Source organism: Acipenser ruthenus, chromosome 22 (assembly GCF_902713425.1).
Source record: "Acipenser ruthenus chromosome 22, fAciRut3.2 maternal haplotype, whole genome shotgun sequence".
Lineage (NCBI taxonomy): Eukaryota > Metazoa > Chordata > Actinopteri > Acipenseriformes > Acipenseridae > Acipenser > Acipenser ruthenus.
The window spans coordinates 25,203,549-25,222,348 of record NC_081210.1 but is presented as its reverse complement, the minus strand read 5'-3'; the positions used below and the strand labels follow the sequence as shown (position 1 = coordinate 25,222,348).

Genomic DNA, 18,800 nt, shown 5'->3' with positions numbered 1-18,800 from the left:
AAACGAATGTAAATGAACTGCTGTCAAAAAGCTGTGCATTTTGACAGTGTACAAAGGATAAACTATACAATAATGTAAACACAACAGTGGTCACCAGGTTATTATGTTTCACTGCAGACTGGAGGTGATTGTGAGGCACTAGCTTCAAAGGAAGCTGAACAGTATTACCAGTACGCAACCTCTTCCTTGCCTCGCGGTTAGAGCGTGCAGTTTTATGACACAGCTGCATTTTATTAGGTGCGGGGGTGTTCAAAAATCTAACAAGCGATTACTTGAAAACTATGTTGTGTTTCTGAAAGGAAAATCCACCCACTAACCCCATATGTAATCAAGCTGTTCCTTTAAACAGCCCTCTCGTCTACGCTTCCTTGTCGTTTTTTTTGTTTGGTTAAGACCCGCAAGCATCTACACAATTTGAAAATATCAGATTCTATAGCTGAAAAAACTAAAAACAAATAACAGAAATATACGACGTCCACGCCACCAGCGCTTTACAATGAACAAACTGCACAATCAGCACGCTTGGTTTGCATTGGGAAGCAAGGCACGCATGCGTTAATGGCATACAAGGAATATTCCGTTTAACATGTAAACGCAGAATATGAAAGGAATGAGAGAATACCGCCTGCATGTATACAGAGCATTCGGGATATTCTACTATTCCAAATACTTAATATTCAGAATACTCGTGGCATGTAAACGTGAGAGCTCGGTAATACTTTCGGAGCACTGCACATGCGCAGTAAGGACGTGAGTGTTACACTCTCAGTAATGGCTGTTGGTTGAAATGGTTCAGTTCCTGCATTTCTACCTCCGTGGAATTATTAACAAAATTGAAACCGCTAGCCTGGGCTGACCCAAGCTAAAATGGTTGATTTTCGACCGGAGAAGCTTCATGAATTAGAAAGAAACGCATTAAAGTGAGTGCGTACATTATAGGTGGTTTATTTCTGTTTCTCTTTTCAGTGAGTTCCAGCACTAGTACTAGCTGTTTTATTGTGTGGCGGCGCTGATGCATGTATTTCCGCTCAGTCTTAACGGGTTTAGCTTGCTCACAATCGTGAATGCGAGATTAAAGATGTGTTTTAACCGTGTTTGTTTAATTTATGTTTAATATAATTAGTTTCTGGGTGTAAATGTGATCAACTAAATCGTGTTTTATGCCGGCAGTGCAGAGTAGGTTGTTACTGGCACGGGAGTTGTTTTTTTTTTTATTTTGTATACTCACTCGAGTCAGGCAGGCTTTTTTTGCCCGATTAAAATGTTGCAGTAGTTAAATCATTTACTGTGTATATCTCTTGTGCCCCGTGGTCGGCCTTTGTAATGTAAAATGGCCTATGTGAAGTAGGGAGATGTTTGCAGTAATTGCAAGCATCAATGCATTTTTAATTTAAAAATGAGGTTGAGGTTACTGCAGTTCATCGCCTAGTCTGAGCACGTTGAGCGCTGCCTGCAGAGTGCATCAACATCATCACATGCAAAAAAATAATTACAGCAGACCTAGCACTTTGTATGGCGCGTTTGTTGCCAGGGGAGGTAAGGTTGGGACCCGTCATGATTATTGATTTTATAATACGCAGCCATTTAACGCGTTTGAACACATTACTGCATGCTTTGATTGTCTGCTTTATTTAAGCCTGACGTGCATTTTGTTTTTATGAAATAAATAAGTCAAAAATAAGATGCCCAAATGATACAATTTTCGTGGCCTAGTACATTTGTGGTAGGTCCTGTGTCTGTGAATGTTTGTTTAAACTAGTTACCGGTATTTATTTATTTAAGAGAAAACAAATAGTCGTACTTATTTACCATACCTCCTAATGGATACATGAAAATAGTTTGGTGCCCATCGAAACTACTCGGCAACATGGTGGTTTATGAAACGTACCTAGTGTTACTGTCGCACAAATATTGAATACAGTCGGCGCCGCTTTATGGGGACTGTCCCAATTAAACGACGACGACGTAACACTTTTTTTTGTTTCTAAATGAAAATAATGAAATCACATCATATTATGATTAAATGTTAAACACGTAATTTAAAATATGAGTCATTTTTTAAATTCCTAAACCAAGTTAATCGCTGTTTATTTTTACGTGAAATAAAATAAATAAATAAATCCCATCTTATCACAAGGCGAGGCATCTGCGATGTTGACACAACTTTGTTTGCAGCAGGAGCCCGAGAAACCACAGGAAGATCATGGAAACTCCAGCTCCTTCGACTGAGTTAAACGTGGTTTACGCAAGTCCAAGTGTGCGCCAAGCTTAAAGTGGCAGGAAATGTTTTCGTTAAAGCAGCGAAGAAAGAGGCAATTAAACAAATATGACCTTCACTTCTAATATAGAAAGTTTAGGAAATACAATTTAGAAGGAACTTTTTTTTTTTTTGAAAGATTCTGTACAGAACTTAACCTTAAGTTACTTAACTCCAAACCTCTTTATCTCAAAATAACTACTGAGCTAATGAATGAACATGTATGTAAGGGACACACTGATTTCCTTCCTGCAATACAACTGGTGTCTAGTATAAAACCGTGTTTCTTTTGCTGAAATTGATTTTGAAAATATGATTTTAAAATTATAATAACGATCGCATCACAAATAGGTAATACTGAAAATCATCTACTGCAATAAAGTACAATATTGAAATGCTTGTCATTTTGAGCTATGATTAATAGAAATGTGCTAATCTGTCACATACGTAAGTGCTCTGTGGGAATCATAATAAGTGAAGAACTAGGCTGTTGTGTGTGTGTGTGTGTGGCGTGGGCTAGGGTCAGCCTTTCTATAAAGGTATGCTTTGCATGCAAGCTGCGGTGTACCCTGGACGATGGATCTGCAAAGTGTTTAATAGCAGTTCTGGGATCACAGTGATGTGCAATCGATACTCTTGTGCATGCTCGAAATGTACTGCTGTGGTATGTGTAATCTAATCAAGAATTATTATAGCAAGACGATCTTTTCATATTTACATTTACGTTAAAACTATTGCATTTTTTTTGGGGGGGGGGTTCCCGGAAACAAATGACCATGTATTGGTGACTTATTGAAATAAATCAAACTCTGCTTTTAAACTGTGTTAACAGAAATTGAGCCCGCTTGATTTGTGGAAATAAATCTTTCAGGCACTGCAAGTTAGGCTGCATTAAAAGGAAAGCAGAAGACCGTGTCATTTCACAAGAGCTTAGCTGTAACTTTCTGTGTCATCTCTGCTTCTGTTTATGTACTTTTTTGACATACGTTTGACAGTTTCTGTTCCCAGATCTGTTTTCCTAAGACCGATATTCACCTACGCTAGCTTTCTATATTCAAATCTGATCTTGACTTTGACAAGCACTGAAGCAATTGGACATTTCAATTTAGAATAACCATTCCCAATTTAGGTCTACACTCCCTAGGAGTGTGGGATTCTTACACCAACCTGTCCCCTTGTGTGTCAAGGTTTGGAAATGATTTTGATCTGATGAGCCCAGATATTAGGACTACAGCCATTCAGAGAGCTGCCAGCTGGGGCTACATACTTACTGCCTGATACCAGAAGAGAGCAGGGGGGAATAAGATAAAATAATTATACAGGCTTTTGCTTTGGGCATAGGGTCCTGCATTCTGTTCTTGTGCTGTGCAATCAGATGTTTCTGCTTGTTAACCTTTCTGTTCAACTCTCTGTATTTACAGAAAAAAAAAAAAAAATAGAAAAGATATACTTGGAGCATTCAGCCAACTTGGTTTCCAGGGGTTATTTTGAGCCGTTCGAGCTGTATTTAATGACAAAGTGATTTTGATGTGTTGCGAAACCCATTCATGTGATGGATATTGCAAATAATGATCCATTTTTTTGTGCTATCCCAGTAACCATACTGCTGCTGCTGTTTTGTGCAGTCTAACACAGGAATTGTGAACAGGAAACATGGCAGTGAAGGATAAACTCAAAGCTGTCTTGAACGTGGGTCTGCGGGTGCCCAGCATCATGCTCTTGGATGTTCTCTACCGATGGGACGTGAGTTCCTTCTTCCAGCAGATCCAGAAAAGCCCACTCAACAACAACCCCCTCTTCCAATACAAATACCTGGCGCTCAACATGCACTATGTGGGTAAGTACAGTTCAAGGCTCTCGTTCTAATTCATGAATACGGAATCAAGTGAAGCCACCCAGAAATCATCCATAATTCAAACCCACATTCAAACATAACATCTTAAACTAAACATTTTTTCCAAGGTGTGCTTGCAATGTCTGAACTGCATCTTTTTCAAGTACTTCAACGATAAGTTCACTGATCATGGAAGAGGAGTGGAATGTAGATCCAAGGTCAATGCGTGTAAGAGTTCACCTACAATTTTAGCATGGGTGTACGAAATGGTCTTCGTTTGATGGTATCGTCACTATCTAGTTTCAGTCTTATACAAGCCTTCCGGCTATTCAGAACAGTTCACGTTTTCAATATTTTCTTTCCAGGCACTGTTTTTTTGCTTCTCTCAGCACATTTCATACTGGCAGTATCATTTTGGCATACATCTGTTCTGTGCAATGCAGTGACTGCTTACATTTTAAAGGGTTCCGTAATCATTCTGAGTAAATAAGTATAGCCAGAGGCATAGCTGCAAAATGTTTTCTAATAGATTTTGCTTGTAAATATTGTACATAGCCTGCCATTTTGTTGCACGATGTTAAAACAAACACGCAAACCATAATGGGAGTTCATTCAGTTTTCACTGCATATACTGCTTTCAATACCTGATGATAAAAAAAGTCTAAAGCATGCTTCTCAGTTATATAAATATATGTGGAAGCTTTTCCTTTGGAAAGTAGCTTCAGTTATTAAATTTGTTAACCACAGAGAGTCACACCTACTATGACATTTAAAACTTTGCTTTCATCCTTTGTCCCTGCCTCCAGCAATACTGACCAAACTCTGTTTTTGCTATGGTTATGACATGACGCAAATGTATGTAGCTGTGAGGCAAACCTAACCTGCCTTCCTTCAACAGGGAGTTATGTCACAGCCTACTTTCTGGTCGATTCCATTTTAATAAAGAAATTGAGACTTTTTTTTGGGGGGGGGGGGGGTAGGTTAGTATACAAAGACAGCATTATTTAAGTAACCTACTGTACAGGCTTGCGTGAAACTTATTCATGCTGTGATACTGATTAAGTGTGATCACTTCTGATGTGATGTAGCCTGGGCTCAATTACTCAGATTCTTGGCACTGCTCATTTCAGTACATATTGGGAATTGGCTGTTGCTCATTAAATATGTTAAGCAACTCGAAACTCGCACTGAACCAGTACCCAGTCTTGGGCTTCAGAACTGAGTTCTGTTTCTTGTCCAAATGCAGCTGTTTATTCCCTTACAATATACTGCTGCTGCTGTTGGAGCCTGTTGCACAATCGTAATTAAATACATTTATACAATCCTGTTTAATTGATGGATTTGGATTTCTTAATGCTGTTGTTCTGCCTTAGGGTTTGCAGCAGCTGTGGAAAGTACTGTAACTGATCCAGCACAGCATTTTTTTTCTTGGCAGCTCTTGAAATTCTCTGGTTTAAGAGCAGCCGTTAGAAGTTCACTCTGCTTTGCCAGGTTTCTCTGTGTCAGGAAGAAACTGGCCCTATCACTGAGTCTCTTTCAGGTGTCAACATGTTTACCAGGTGCCTCGTCAGATTTAGTATTGAAAATGGGATGCTATCTAAACACAAGCAGATACAAGCTGTGGACACGTCAGGTGGCTGCGGCTAAGAATGGTGTTGAAACAAGAAGGATCGGTTTCTTACTATTTTTAAAAAGTGAAATTATTGTATTCCCTGCTTTTCCTTGTTTGTTTGTGTTAGCAGTATATTATACGTGAAAATGATTCGATGGAGTGTGGTGGGTAAATGCAGCAATTTGGTGTACATGACACTTGATCATGTGATGGAGGAGTTATGTCAACAATTTGCTTAAGTTTCAGAAAGACCTCAGCTGTGGTAACCAGAACAGAGGACAATGATAGCCCCCCCCCCTCCTTAGACAGTACAACTGCCCCAGATGATATGATTGTGTGTTACAAATGTCATCAGCTGCACAGAAAACAAAACCTGAACAGAGATCTGTGGTCTGAGAAGAGTTTTTTTTTTATATATATATACAAGGTGGTGCTTAGTGGGTTATGCATTGTCGGTTCTAGTCTTTTAAAAAGGAAGTCACCTAATGCACATTTTGTGTAGTGTTTGGTATTCTTTTTTTGTGTGTGTGGTGTTTTAACCTTCATGTTGCAGTACATTTCAGCAAGATACATTTCAATGTCATCAGCACGGATTTCACCCTTTAGCCTGTTTTGGTTCTTTTAGAGGTGTGTTTTTATGACACTTGTAGCCCTGCTCTCGTGAGACAAAGTGGGACAGCATTACTCCGGATTCAGCCTGCTGTGGTGCGCTGGAGCTCTTTAGTTACAGTTCTGTGTTCATATATTTCAGCTATGCATGAGTGCACCTCAAACTGAAAGTCCTGTGTGTCAGAACTACTGATGATAAAATTGATCTTTTTTTTTTTTTTTTTGATAGATTTGCGTTTTCCTTTCTCCTTATTTATATAGCTTTTAAATTTGTGATTGGTTCTTACTCCAAGAAAGTGTGAGAAAGGGCATGTGTTTCCTTAAGGTTTGTAAAGGTGAATGGTTAGTTGTAGTCTGTACAATGCTGTGTAAAGAACAACGCAATCTGATAGAGGGCAAGAAAGAACAAGACACTGCCAACTACATTTTATGAGACAGGAGCAGAAAAATGAATTGTCAGCAAGCACAGCAGCACAGTGTGTTACGCATTGTACTGAGCTGCTTCTGTCTTGCACAACACTCCACTGGCTAATCAAGTATTTAAAAGGCTGGCTATTTCACTAGGTGTGTCTGTGCCATATTGACAGGTGGCAAATTAGACATGAGAGTAAGAGGGAATGCAGCTGATTGCTTGTAGCCTAGATAGCTGCAATACTTGTTAATGCCTGCTTGTGAAATGGCCATGTTTTGTTTTTATTTTATTTTATTAATGTGAAAATGTCTAAGTATGCATTCTTTCCGACTAAGGGCTGCCTTGCTTACCAATCCTAGACGTTTTCTGTCTCCCTTCTTGAAACCAGTATGAAATTCTCATTAAGCTGTTTCCGAGGAATGTCAGCCATTTGCGCGTTTCAGAATTCTTTCTTGATTACCGCAAAGATTAGGTTACATTTTATATGGTAATTTTCATTTCATTTTTGTGTTGGCAGGAAGTCACAAACATGATTTATTGATAATAAACCTACAAGACGTGGACTGATGCAGAAGGAGGAAAAAAAAAATGTTAAGATGTACCAGTGATAGATTGTCTTGTTATTGGGGTCTGGATGCATTGGATTATTATTATTATTTATTTCCTTGGCTTTCTGAAAACATAAATTATTTCAAAACGTGGGCCCTTTAACACACATATTTAACACTGTAATTTATTTAACACTAATTTATCTAAATTCTACAATGTTCTGGAGTAAGTGATCTTGTAATGCAACACCAGTCAGTGTAGAGCCCAATAGTAGGACAGTAATATAAAGACGACCCAACAAATAATCGTATTGTAGGGTTTTCAAAGGTACAGGCTGATTCTATGATTAGAGCACAACGTTGTGTAATAAGATGCACTAGATGTGCTCACTCTTGACTTTATTCAAATAATCTAATCTTGATTGTTTTGGTTAATGTATGGCTAGCAGGTTAAGAGATCTATATATGGAAAAGAAACAGAAAGAGATTTACTATTATTTACTTAAATATTTACTCAGGGAAAGGCCAGCACAGGTACATACAATTAAGTGATATTGATATTGCAGTGCTCAGATGTAATAGATATTATGGTGGACTTGATTGATGACATTTCACAAAGGTCAACTACTTTGTTTAAAAAGGTTTGACCATCGCTGAACTGATATGTTTCCAATCAGTGTCAGGTAACATCACCCCCGCACCATCAATTCAGTACCTCAGTGAGTTGTAGGCCTCATATTAAAAGGCCATTTCGCTTTCTACATTCAAAGGCCTTTCGCTCTCCTTTAATCAAAGATTTGTAGCCAAAGGCTTGATTAACCTGGAATGACTTCTTGTGAAATGCTACACTTCCACCTGGATATGTAATTAATTACAATCTTCAGTCAGACTGGTTCATTTAAATTTTCTTTGCCAGAGCATCTCAGGATTTGGAGTTAATTATTTTACACCAAAAAAAACAGAGGTGTTACAGTTGGCATTAAGGGTATTCAAGGGGCAGTTTAAACAAAAAAAACAAAAAAAAAATCTAGGAGAACTAAAGGTCCAGCAATCAAGCCAGTGCTCAAATGTTCCTAAGCTACTGCACCCTGGAAGCGAGTACAGCACCAGCCTGGGACCAGCCCTGGACTCATTGGATGCCTGACCAGCGATGGTCACTGGAGCGTGATGAAGTGAACAAAGCCAGACATCTCTTCTCCGTAACCATGTGGGGCAGCGACCCCTGTGGCTCTCCAGTTTTATAGATAACAGTGCTGTACAGCCAATGGATGAATTCTTTCACTGGTGCTATTACAAATTGACCTTTCCAAAGACAACAGGGTTACACTACCTGCAGTTGTATAATATACTGTGCTTCTTTAAAGACAACCGAAATGTTGAGAAATGATTTAAGTTTTATAAACTGCATAGAACACGGGCTAGGCTATAAACAAATTAACTAATTTCTCATGACACATCTGCTTTATTTTAAGCTTTTTAGTCTAGAAAAATTTGGAATATTCTGGCTCAGCAAGTGTGCTTTTGGACAGCCAGTGACTGAAGTGGCTGTCCAGTAAACATGCAAGCAGTTTCCAAGATTAATTTTGTTTAATTTTGTATTTTATTTTACTTTCTCGTCATCATACATAGGAACATGCAGGAACGTTTTGTTCACAATGTAAAAAGCCACTGCTAGGGATGAGTGAAGTGAACAAGTGGCAATAAATGAGCATACATTTTAGAAAGAGGAAGTGTTTTAATAGGAGGCTGTGTGGTCCAGTGGTTAAAGAAACCGGCTTGTAACCAGAAGGTCCCCGGTTCAAATCCCACTTCAGCCACTGACTCACTGTGTGACCCTGAGCAAGTCACTTAACCTCCTTGTGCTTCGTCTTTCGGGTGAGACGTAGTTGTAAGTGACTCTGCAGCTGATGCATAGTTCACACACCCTAGTCTCTGTAAGTCGCCTTGGATAAAGGCGTCTGCTGAATAAACAAATAAATAAATAAAATAATATCATAAAGGACCACCACCATCACTTTCTGCTGCTGCTTCTGCTTCTACATCTTCTGCTTCTGCTGCTGCTGCTGACTGGGTCATTTTCTCTTGGAGTTACCCTTTGCAGACATTTCCAATTTCTTCAGTGAAAAGTGCAAAAGCACAAACATGTTAACCTTGCTTAAACACTGGCTACTGATTTGATGTTTTCTTCTGATTTTCTGCAGAGGCAAACACTGTTAAAGTATCCCCATGTTATCTTGCAGGATATATATTAAGCGTCGTTCTCCTGACGTTGCCTCGGCAACAGCTGGTCCAGCTCTACCTGTATGTTCTCACCGCATTGCTCCTGTTCGCTGGCCATCAGATCTCCAGGTAAGAACAGGAAGGGATTGTGGTAAAATCACCTTAGTGTGTTTATGTTGTACTTCAAAATCTAGAATTTCCCACATAATAAACCACTTTTTATGTTATGATTGCAGAGATTATGTGCGGAACGAACTGGAATCTGAATATGATGGTCCAATATACCTAGAGCCTCTTACAATGAATCGCTTCACAACTGCACTCATTGGTAAGGAGTTAGCTCGTTTTGAAACCTTTGTACTGTATGACTTCGGCTTTCAATTGCTAATTTTTTGATTCAATGAAAAAAGTAGTACGGGTTCATGAAAGAGCAAACTTGTAGGGTTTGTTAATTGTATAGCATGTTTTGAATAACCACTTGTCAGTGTAGTTTGTTTATCACAGTATGTCTTGCAGAATTGCCTCGTTATCAGGAAATAGCAAACACTTGTGGTTCACTAGTTGACCCTTACTTTGAAATTTGCACGCCTACACAAAAGGAAGTATGTTTTGGTTCTGCATTTGCACCAAATATATCAGAATACTTTATATAGTTCAAGGCACTTTTCTATGTCTTTCTCTACCTCCTTTCTTCAGAACTTTGGATGAACTGACAATTTGGAGTTGATTACTTTGATGCGAGTGACGTGCTTCCAAGAATCACTTGCTGTTTGTCATTTGATTTGAATTTGTCAGTTTTATTTCATCCTTGTTAAATATTTTCTGCTTGAAGTTTTTGTTCAGCTTGCTTGTCTAGGGTTTAAGTTGAGGGACACAAATATTGTTTAATGTTTTATTCTAGCTGCTACCATGCATACGAAAAACTGCAAGTTGAGGGAGGGTTGCCAGTGTGTCGGTCTGTGTTTTTGGAATTCATCAAGAACTCTGCATATGAAATGAATGATCAAAGGGTTATAGGAGTTACACCAGAGATCTGACATGTGCCTCATTTGATCTGTCATAGTGATGTCTGCCAGCTATGCACAATTTCTGCACAAAAGAAACAAATCTATTTATTTCCTAACATCTGGGCATCTTTCCATAGAACTTGTCTAGAGCCTGCATGGAAAACTAAATTCCTGTCTCAATAAGTGGCATCGCAATGAACAAAACAAGATACTGAAATCCAGTAGAGGTTAACCAGCCCTGTTGTAAATCTCAAACCCTTTGTGGTCTTTGTTTCACCACTGTTTTCTGTCCATGCTGTTTTTTGGGTTTTTTTTCTTGATCTACTCAGATGCTTCTCTTTTATTCAGACTCTTGTGATGTAACCCACATACAAGTGCTTGTCGCACTTCAGTCAACAGCCCATCTGAGTTCCTGCTGTGCCCTGATGGATGGGTATCAAAGCAGTTTTCCTTCATTTGAGGCTAGGGCTGGGTGAACTATCAAGGTTTTTGATAGTGACCTGTTTTAAAGAAGCCTTTTGACAAATGGCATTTTGTTTCGTACACCTTTCATATACTATAAGTTTACATCTGTACTGTAAGGTACAGTGGGGTTTAGTTCCTGGAAACTTGCCTTGGGCACATTGTTAGTAGCTGTTGTTAGGGAGATGAAGACACCTGTCACACCTGTCTGGTTTAGTGTTAAGAACGTGTAGTCTGAGGCCTTGTGGGAGATTTAAGACAGGTGGGTTTACTGAGGCAGAACACCATTAATTCAAATCTAATTGATACCTTTTAAACAAATTCCAATTAAAAACCAGTAACGTTGAGTTGAGAAACCCTCTAGTATACACCTGCTACAAAGCAGACCCCACTGTGGTGTGTGTATCGTTCCCCCGGGGGGTGAGTTTCTCATCAGCATGTCTCTGCTTGGCTGTGTCTTGCAGGTCAGCTGGTAGTGTGCACTCTCTGCTCTTGCGTCATGCGCACCAAACAGATCTGGCTCTTCTCCGCCCACCTGCTGCCCCTGGTGGCACGTCTCTGTCTGGTGCCCCTGGAAACCATCGTCTTCGTCAACCGCTTTGCCATGATCTTCACCGGCCTCGAGGTGCTCTACTTCCTGGCCTCCAACCTGTTGGTCCCCTTCAACCTGGCCAAGACTGCATACAGAGAGCTGGCGCAGGTGAGCCGCTTCAGACGTCGGATCATCGGATGAGCGTATCCGTTTAAATCATTTATCCTGAAACGTGCAATGCTAGTGTGATGTATTAAAGCACTTCACAGTTGCTTGTATATTGACAAATCATTCTACAATTAGGAAATTGTGTGAGTTACTTAATAAATACATGGTTCACCTTATCCACTTGCCAAAATAGCCCGGTATCAAAATAGATACTGGTAAGCATTTATTACACACAAGTAATAGATGATGCATACAGTGTGTAGACTAAGGAAATTCCCAGGACAGAATCACCCAAGACACTTGGCGTTTTTATTTTAAAGGAACAAGCCTTCCGGAAGCTGTCTGAGTGTTTTTGCATGCTGTTTGACAATGTGTGTGTGTGTCTATATGAAGTGGTCTTGGTGCTCATACTGTGGGTGCTGTTGCCATCCTGCCAGGTGGTGGAGGTGTACGGTCTCCTGGCTCTGGGCATGTCCCTGTGGAATCAGCTGGTGGTGCCGGTCCTGTTCATGGTCTTCTGGCTGGTTCTGTTCGCTCTGCAGATCTACTCCTACTTCAGCACCAGAGACCAGCCCACCTCCAGAGAGAGGCTACTCTTCTTCTTTCTCACAAGGTGCACAGTCATTCACAACTCCAAATCATTCTTTGCTTTGTGGCCAAAGCTAGCATTGGTTTGAATTGTATAATATAGGTGCATAAAACAAAATGTGTGCATATTAATATATATTGGGGGCCGCGCGCGTACATTGTCATAAGTGAGGGTAATATATTGTGTAAAATACTTCTTGCATTGCATATTTTGTGTCAGGATGCCTTTGTATATATCTAATGGACCATGACATGAAAATGTGTGTTACATTGGTCAAGTCATTAGTATCATACTACTGGGAAGCCCAAGAAGTTTTGATCTGGGCTTGCCATGAGGCTGATATCCAAGTCAGACCTGGGGTCAATTCTAGTTAAAATGTCAAATCACAGCAGAATTGTTTGCTGAAACTGCAAGTGCAATTATAAGGCTTATTTGTTCAGTTACAATTATGCTGCAGTATTTGCAATTCTATGTATTCCAAATAAGCAAGCAATAATCACAGGTAGAAATACAGAAACAAACTATATAACACCCCCCCCCCCAAACAAATGAGGTCACCAAAAGTGGTTGTATATACAAGAATAATGACCGAATGACAACAAATGTGTAACTGAACTGTAATCAATCAATTCTGTGGTATAATTACAATTATGCTGGTGTGCCAGGGTTCAACTACAATTAGAATTACATCGTAATTGCAAATACTTATGAATTGCACAGTTCCAATTGTAATTATCCCTAGTTCTGATCCAGGACTTGAAACAGTGTAACAGACTTACCATTTTGATGGAATGACAATGGTACAATTAATCTATTGAGTATAACTTGTTGATTAAGACAGTTTGCCCCCCCCCCCCCTCCTCCCTGTAGCATTGCAGAGTGCTGCAGCACCCCCTACTCTCTGCTGGGTTTGGTGTTCACTGTCTCCTTCGTGGCTCTGGGTGTCCTCACCCTCTGCAAGTTTTACCTGCAGGGATACCGTGCCTTCATGAACGACAACACAATGAACAGGTAACAAGGTTTTAAAACTCAATGGATTTACTAGACTAGGATTATTGGTGTTGGCTGTGTCTGCAAGTAGGCACAGTCTATACTCTGGGTACAACAGTGCTATCTAGTGGATACAACTTTAATTTTTTCATAGTGTAAATTATGGGCTAGCAACCAATGGCCCCTATTTATCAAAGCATTTTTTCTGTAGTATTATAGTACAATGTGCTATAGGTTGTTTTATACTAGCTTCTGTGCAGCATTGCCAGTTTTCTTTTCCTTTCATAAAAATTGTACCAATTGCACCCTGGATTAAGAAATAGCTTTGATTTAAGTGTGTTGATTCACACCTCTAATTTGTTGCAAATACATCGTACGCCCTTTCTGGTTGGTCTGTCTGCTCAGCATTAAGCCCATGTTGTTCTGCAGGGGGATGACGGAGGGTATCACATTGCTGATCCTGGCTGTTCAGACAGGGCTGATTGAGCTGCAGGTGATTCACCGAGCATTCCTCCTCAGCATCATTCTCTTCATCGTAGTGGCCTCCATCCTGCAGTCCATGCTGGAGATTGCTGACCCTATCGTCCTCGCACTCGGAGCCTCTCGAGACAAGTAAGTGCAGCCTTCTGGAGCTTCTTGAAAACGGGCCAGATCCCAGAGGAAGTTAAGCACCGTGTGTAGCTACATCTAATTCAGGGGTTGGACAAAAATAAAACCTGGGTAATTTGTAATCGCAAGACTTTGCTGGAAGGCTTATAGTAGACACAAGGTTTGCTGGTGCAGACTATATCGTCAAATACAGTTCTCTCCACTGAAGGACAAAACAAAATACCCTGGGGAAAAAAAATCTGTATGACTAAACGAAGACGATGGATAAAATGTACAGTAGCAGCTGCTTCTGACAATTTTCAAACTGCATGTTTATTTTTTATATCAGAGAGCATTGGACCCAGTGGGATAGAAGCCAGTTATTGTTAGACATCTATATGATACATACTTCTTAACTATAATGACTGTAACAGTTCATGCTTTCCTGTATTGAAAGTAAACTGTATCACATAAGTTTACACAATTCTGTGTCAAAACAAACATCTGTACTGTTTAGCACATCTACTACAAGCTCGTTTGCAACCGAGATACTTGATCCAGGACAGCAGGATGTCACTGTTGAACAAGTCAGTTGACTGTGATACAGACTGATCGATTGATTGGGTTATTTTTCTGGTTGCTTCCTGGGTTATAATTCCACACTAATAAACCTTCCTCCCGTTGTTCTGTTTGCAGGAGCCTGTGGAAGCACTTCCGTGCAGTGAGCCTCTGTCTCTTTCTCCTGGTGTTCCCAACCTACATGGCCTACATGATCTGCCAGTTCTTCCACATGGACTTTTGGCTTCTCATCATCATCTCAAGCAGTATTCTCACCTCCCTGCAGGTAACAGCAAAGTGACTTGCTGTTCCAGGTTAGATCGGGCAGTATATATTATCACCATGTTTTGCCCAAGATGACTGATTTTAAATAGTACTGTTGGTCGCTTCGTTATAGTAAATGTTGTTTTAACTTGGACATCCTTGCATTATATTACATTTCTCCAAATTGCATCCTTGCACATAAAATTCTTTCGGATGCTATTCTTTTAATTGAAACGCTGAGAGACACGTGGCCATTCTTGACCTGTGTGTTTGTGTGGCAGGTGCTGGGCACACTCTTAATCTATGTGCTGTTTATGGTGGAGGAGTTCCGCAAAGAGCCAGTGGAGAACATGGACGACGTCATCTACTACGTCAACGGCACCTACCGGCTGCTGGAGTTCCTGGTGGCCCTTTGCGTGGTGGTCTACGGTGTCTCGGAGACCATCTTTGGGGAGTGGACTGTCATGGGGTCCACCATCATCTTCATCCACTCCTACTACAATGTGTGGTTGCGAGCTCAGCTGGGCTGGCAGAACTTCCTGCTGCGCCGAGATGCCGTCAACAAGATCAAATGCCTGCCCATGGCCACAGACGAGCAGCTCGAGAAACACAACGATATCTGTGCCATCTGTTACCAGGTATATAACATGAACTTGCAGAGTGATACATACAGTATACCGCCTCTGTATAAGGCAGTTAAGTAAACTTGAGTTGGAATGGGCACATACATGAACTAAGAAGGCAAGAAGTCTTTCCATGAAAATAGACCAGTTTAGCATTAATCTTAGATGTAGTGGAAGGTAAGTCACATGAGCCGAAGAATGTCTCATATCAAAGCAGGAGTGATACTGTGGTTGGGACTCTCTCACCAAAACATCTGAATTGTAGCCATTTATCCAAAGCTGTTGTATGCAAAGCATTTTCATCTATATGTAATTCATTTTTATGCCTATAAATGATGGCATGGGAAACATTTTTACCGAATCTGCAGGCTGCTTCACAACCAGTATTGAAAAATCTGGAATTCAAACCTCTTGCTGAGTGATTGCTCTACTCAGGGATGCATGTTCGGATTTGTTTTTTTGTTTCTGTGTTGTTGTTATAACAAATTGACATGTCTGTAATTTCCTTAAGGATTCTTGAAGTATTAAAATGTTTTTAAATATTATGTTTTGTGTATTGCAGGATATGAAGTCGGCGGTAATCACCCCCTGCAGTCACTTCTTCCACGCTAGCTGCCTCAAGAAATGGCTGTACGTCCAGGAGACCTGCCCCCTTTGTCACAGCCAACTAAAAAGCCAATCACAGCACGCCACAGCAGCTGCACCTCCTCAGGGGGCGGTGCAACCCCCAGCACAGGAAGTCCCCCAGAACCAGGAGAGGGCTGAGCAGGAGAACCCTCCTCCGGAAGAGCAGGGGAGCCAGGGGACACCCTTACAAGAGGGATCTGGCTCCAGCAGCAGAGACTCGCCAGGGGAGGGACAATCTGGGGGTTCAAGCAGCACTGTGCTGAAATCTCCAGATACCCAGAGGCAGCCCAAACTGGAATGCCAAGGCAGCAGTCTAGAGGGACTAACAACTGTCCCAGGTGTCCAAGCCAGTAGACAGGAGGCTTACTGTTCATCTCCACACTGCACTGCTGGATCGAATGATTCAGAAAGCATGAATACACATTCCAGTGTAGGGGTTTTAAAGGAGCATCAGTGAGACTCTGAGGTACCCAGTCATCACATTGCTGGATGTTTACAGGATTCCCCAGGGATACCAGAAGAGGCAGTTGAGAGGCTTGCAGAATCTGTGAGGACACTTTCAAATGAAAATTCTTGTTTTTAAAATGGGCGTCAGCAGCCATTAGAGTAAAGGAAACTCAACAGTAAAGACAGAATGTAAACCTTGGTATATAAATGCGTCTGTGTTTGCTAGATCTGAACACCGTGACTGTTAAAAAGGAAGGTCGAGGTCAACATTTCGTAGATGCAAATCTAATGTGAACAGCACAGACCTGAAGAATGTGTTTTACTAGAAGCTTTAAGCACGCTTAGGCTAGCATGCTGCCACTGTCTTGTTTAAGCTGTATTTCTTTTTTTTTTTTTTTTTTTTTTAATATTATGCCACTGCATTTGCACAGATGTAACTTATAGCAATGCTACAAAGTTGTCTTGTAAGGTACCAAATGCTTTTTTGGTGCATATGAAGAAAATACATAGTTACACATAAATAAAATGTAACTTTTTGATATACAGTATTGTGCAGTACCAGCTAAAGTGAAGTGGACTGAAGCTTATGTGAACACTTTTGTGACCCCTTGAGGATAAAAGTGGGATGAGCTTTTGACCATGGATAAGGGCTTGGTGCAAGCAAAAAAAAAAAAAGTGTTATTTGGCATTAATTTGCATTTGTGAGAATGAATACATTGTGTATGATTAAACTTGGCAAATGCCATTTTTGTAGCATCTAGAAATCTTTTGTGCACTTTCTCATGAAGGGAAAGGCAGCTTGTGAAGTGTATACATTTTTACATTCATCATGAACTAGATTTGTTTAGACATTTCTTTTATTTTTTTGAATGAAGAGACTTTTTTTTTTTTTTTTTTTTAAACTTGACATTTTTTGTGTCAATGAATACTGTCAGTTTTATTTGTGATCATGGAAGAGAGCTGACTTACTTAAAGTCCTATTTTATTTTACAAAACTGAATGTCTAAATAAACTAAAATCATGAATTGCATTTTTGAGTTCTGTTTTATATATTTTACTGGGGTTACCCATTTTGGTGGAAGCGGACCCAATACTGAATAAAACTGCCTGGCAACGGTTTCATTAGAAAAAGATTTGTACATCTTAACACACACAGAAACAAGCTCATGTTGCAATACCTCCTCTTGTGCATGACATTCAGAGCTCTGATTGGTTGATAATGGCAATATGGTTTATAAACCATGAATGGAACACAGGTAAGACAGGCAGATAACACCAATGCTTGAATCTCTTTTGAAGACACTCGGTAACTTGTCTGATTTTAGGTTGTCTTTAAGCTTCCACTTCCTAATGCATGAGGATATTCAGAAGAGGCAATTGGCTGCATAAATGATTTCTTAATTTTACCTTGAACTTCTCCATTTTATTTATTTATTTATTTATTTATTTATTTATTTTTCTGTGTCTTGTAAACTTTCCAATGGCTCTTTTATATGAGTTGAGGATGTTTTTAATAGAAAGTCGTTTTCTGGTCATTTAGGAATGGGGAGTCTGTTTCTTCCGGCGTTGAATGTGAACAGGCACTGTGAGGATACAGTGTTTATTTATAGTTCTGTTGGACTCTTATTGTTCCCAGGGTTTTATGAGGAAACTTCCTTGAAAGATTCAGTTCTACAAAAACAATTTCTTGGATGAGTTTGTTTTTCAATGCAAAGGAATTTCCTCTGCAAAGATGTTTTGTGTTTAAACATGGACGACAGCAGCTGATGAAAGTGGCTTGGTGATAGGGGAGTTATAAATCATGTTGGAAGCTGTAAATATAAACTTCATTTAAAGAGCTGAACTTCCTATGTTAGTTTCCATAATGTTAGCAAAGTTTATGAGCAAGAGTAGCCCCTACATATAGCAGCAACATTGTTTTTTTTTTTTGTTTTTTTTTTTTAATTATTATAGTTCAAAGTTGATTTGCTTGAATTGTCAAATGCCTGACCATCGCTGACACTGATGCAATCGAAACTTTCCTGATAACCTACAGTATAGATTTCATATAAAGTTTCGTTGGGATTGGAGGTGGTGCCACAAGCGAAATACTGTATCAGATCTCACAATTCAACCCAAAATAGCCTCTTTTCATTAAAAGCCATTTTCTCTTCAAAACGCAGTCTCATGGTCACCCAAGTGGTGTAGATATTGGTAGTACTCTAGACTTCCAGTTCATGCTGTGGGAACATTCCCAATTTAATTTTCATCCTCCCGTCGGGTCCGTTTAACAAAATGTGCCTCACTGAGGTTCTTATTTTAAAACCAAATCAAAGGATTCAAACTAGAAGGGTGTTTGCCTAAAGTTATCAAGACCTTATACATTTTTTAAAAAAAAATCCACACATGCAAGAGAAAAATATAACAGTATGCAAGTGTTGGCACCAGAAAGCCTTGATAAAGTCATTGTATTT

At 39.9% G+C, this 18,800-nt stretch overlaps 1 protein-coding gene across 1 annotated transcript; it reads left to right on the top strand.

The window, feature by feature from the left end:
- Nucleotides 1-664: 664 nt before the first annotated feature.
- Nucleotides 665-17,377, top strand: LOC117431486 (RING finger protein 145-like). Its single transcript, XM_058996225.1, has 11 exons — nt 665-920; nt 3,883-4,094; nt 9,513-9,621; nt 9,729-9,820; nt 11,426-11,661; nt 12,099-12,274; nt 13,121-13,261; nt 13,670-13,852; nt 14,525-14,672; nt 14,932-15,288; nt 15,836-17,377. Exons 2-11 carry the CDS (start codon nt 3,911-3,913, stop codon nt 16,355-16,357), a joined length of 2,148 nt encoding a protein of 715 aa, XP_058852208.1. The 5' UTR covers nt 665-920; nt 3,883-3,910; the 3' UTR covers nt 16,358-17,377.
- The last annotated feature ends 1,423 nt before the right edge of the window (nt 17,378-18,800 follow it).

Excerpts from the sequence above, each read along its gene's own strand:
- LOC117431486 (XM_058996225.1), top strand. The coding sequence starts at position 3,911 with ATGGCAGTGAAGGATAAACTCAAAGCTGTCTTGAACGTGGGTCTGCGG. Across the intron at positions 11,662-12,098 it reads CATACAGAGAGCTGGCGCAG|GTGGTGGAGGTGTACGGTCT; the intron begins GTGAGCCGCTTC and ends CCATCCTGCCAG. Across the intron at positions 13,853-14,524 it reads CTCGGAGCCTCTCGAGACAA|GAGCCTGTGGAAGCACTTCC; the intron begins GTAAGTGCAGCC and ends TTCTGTTTGCAG.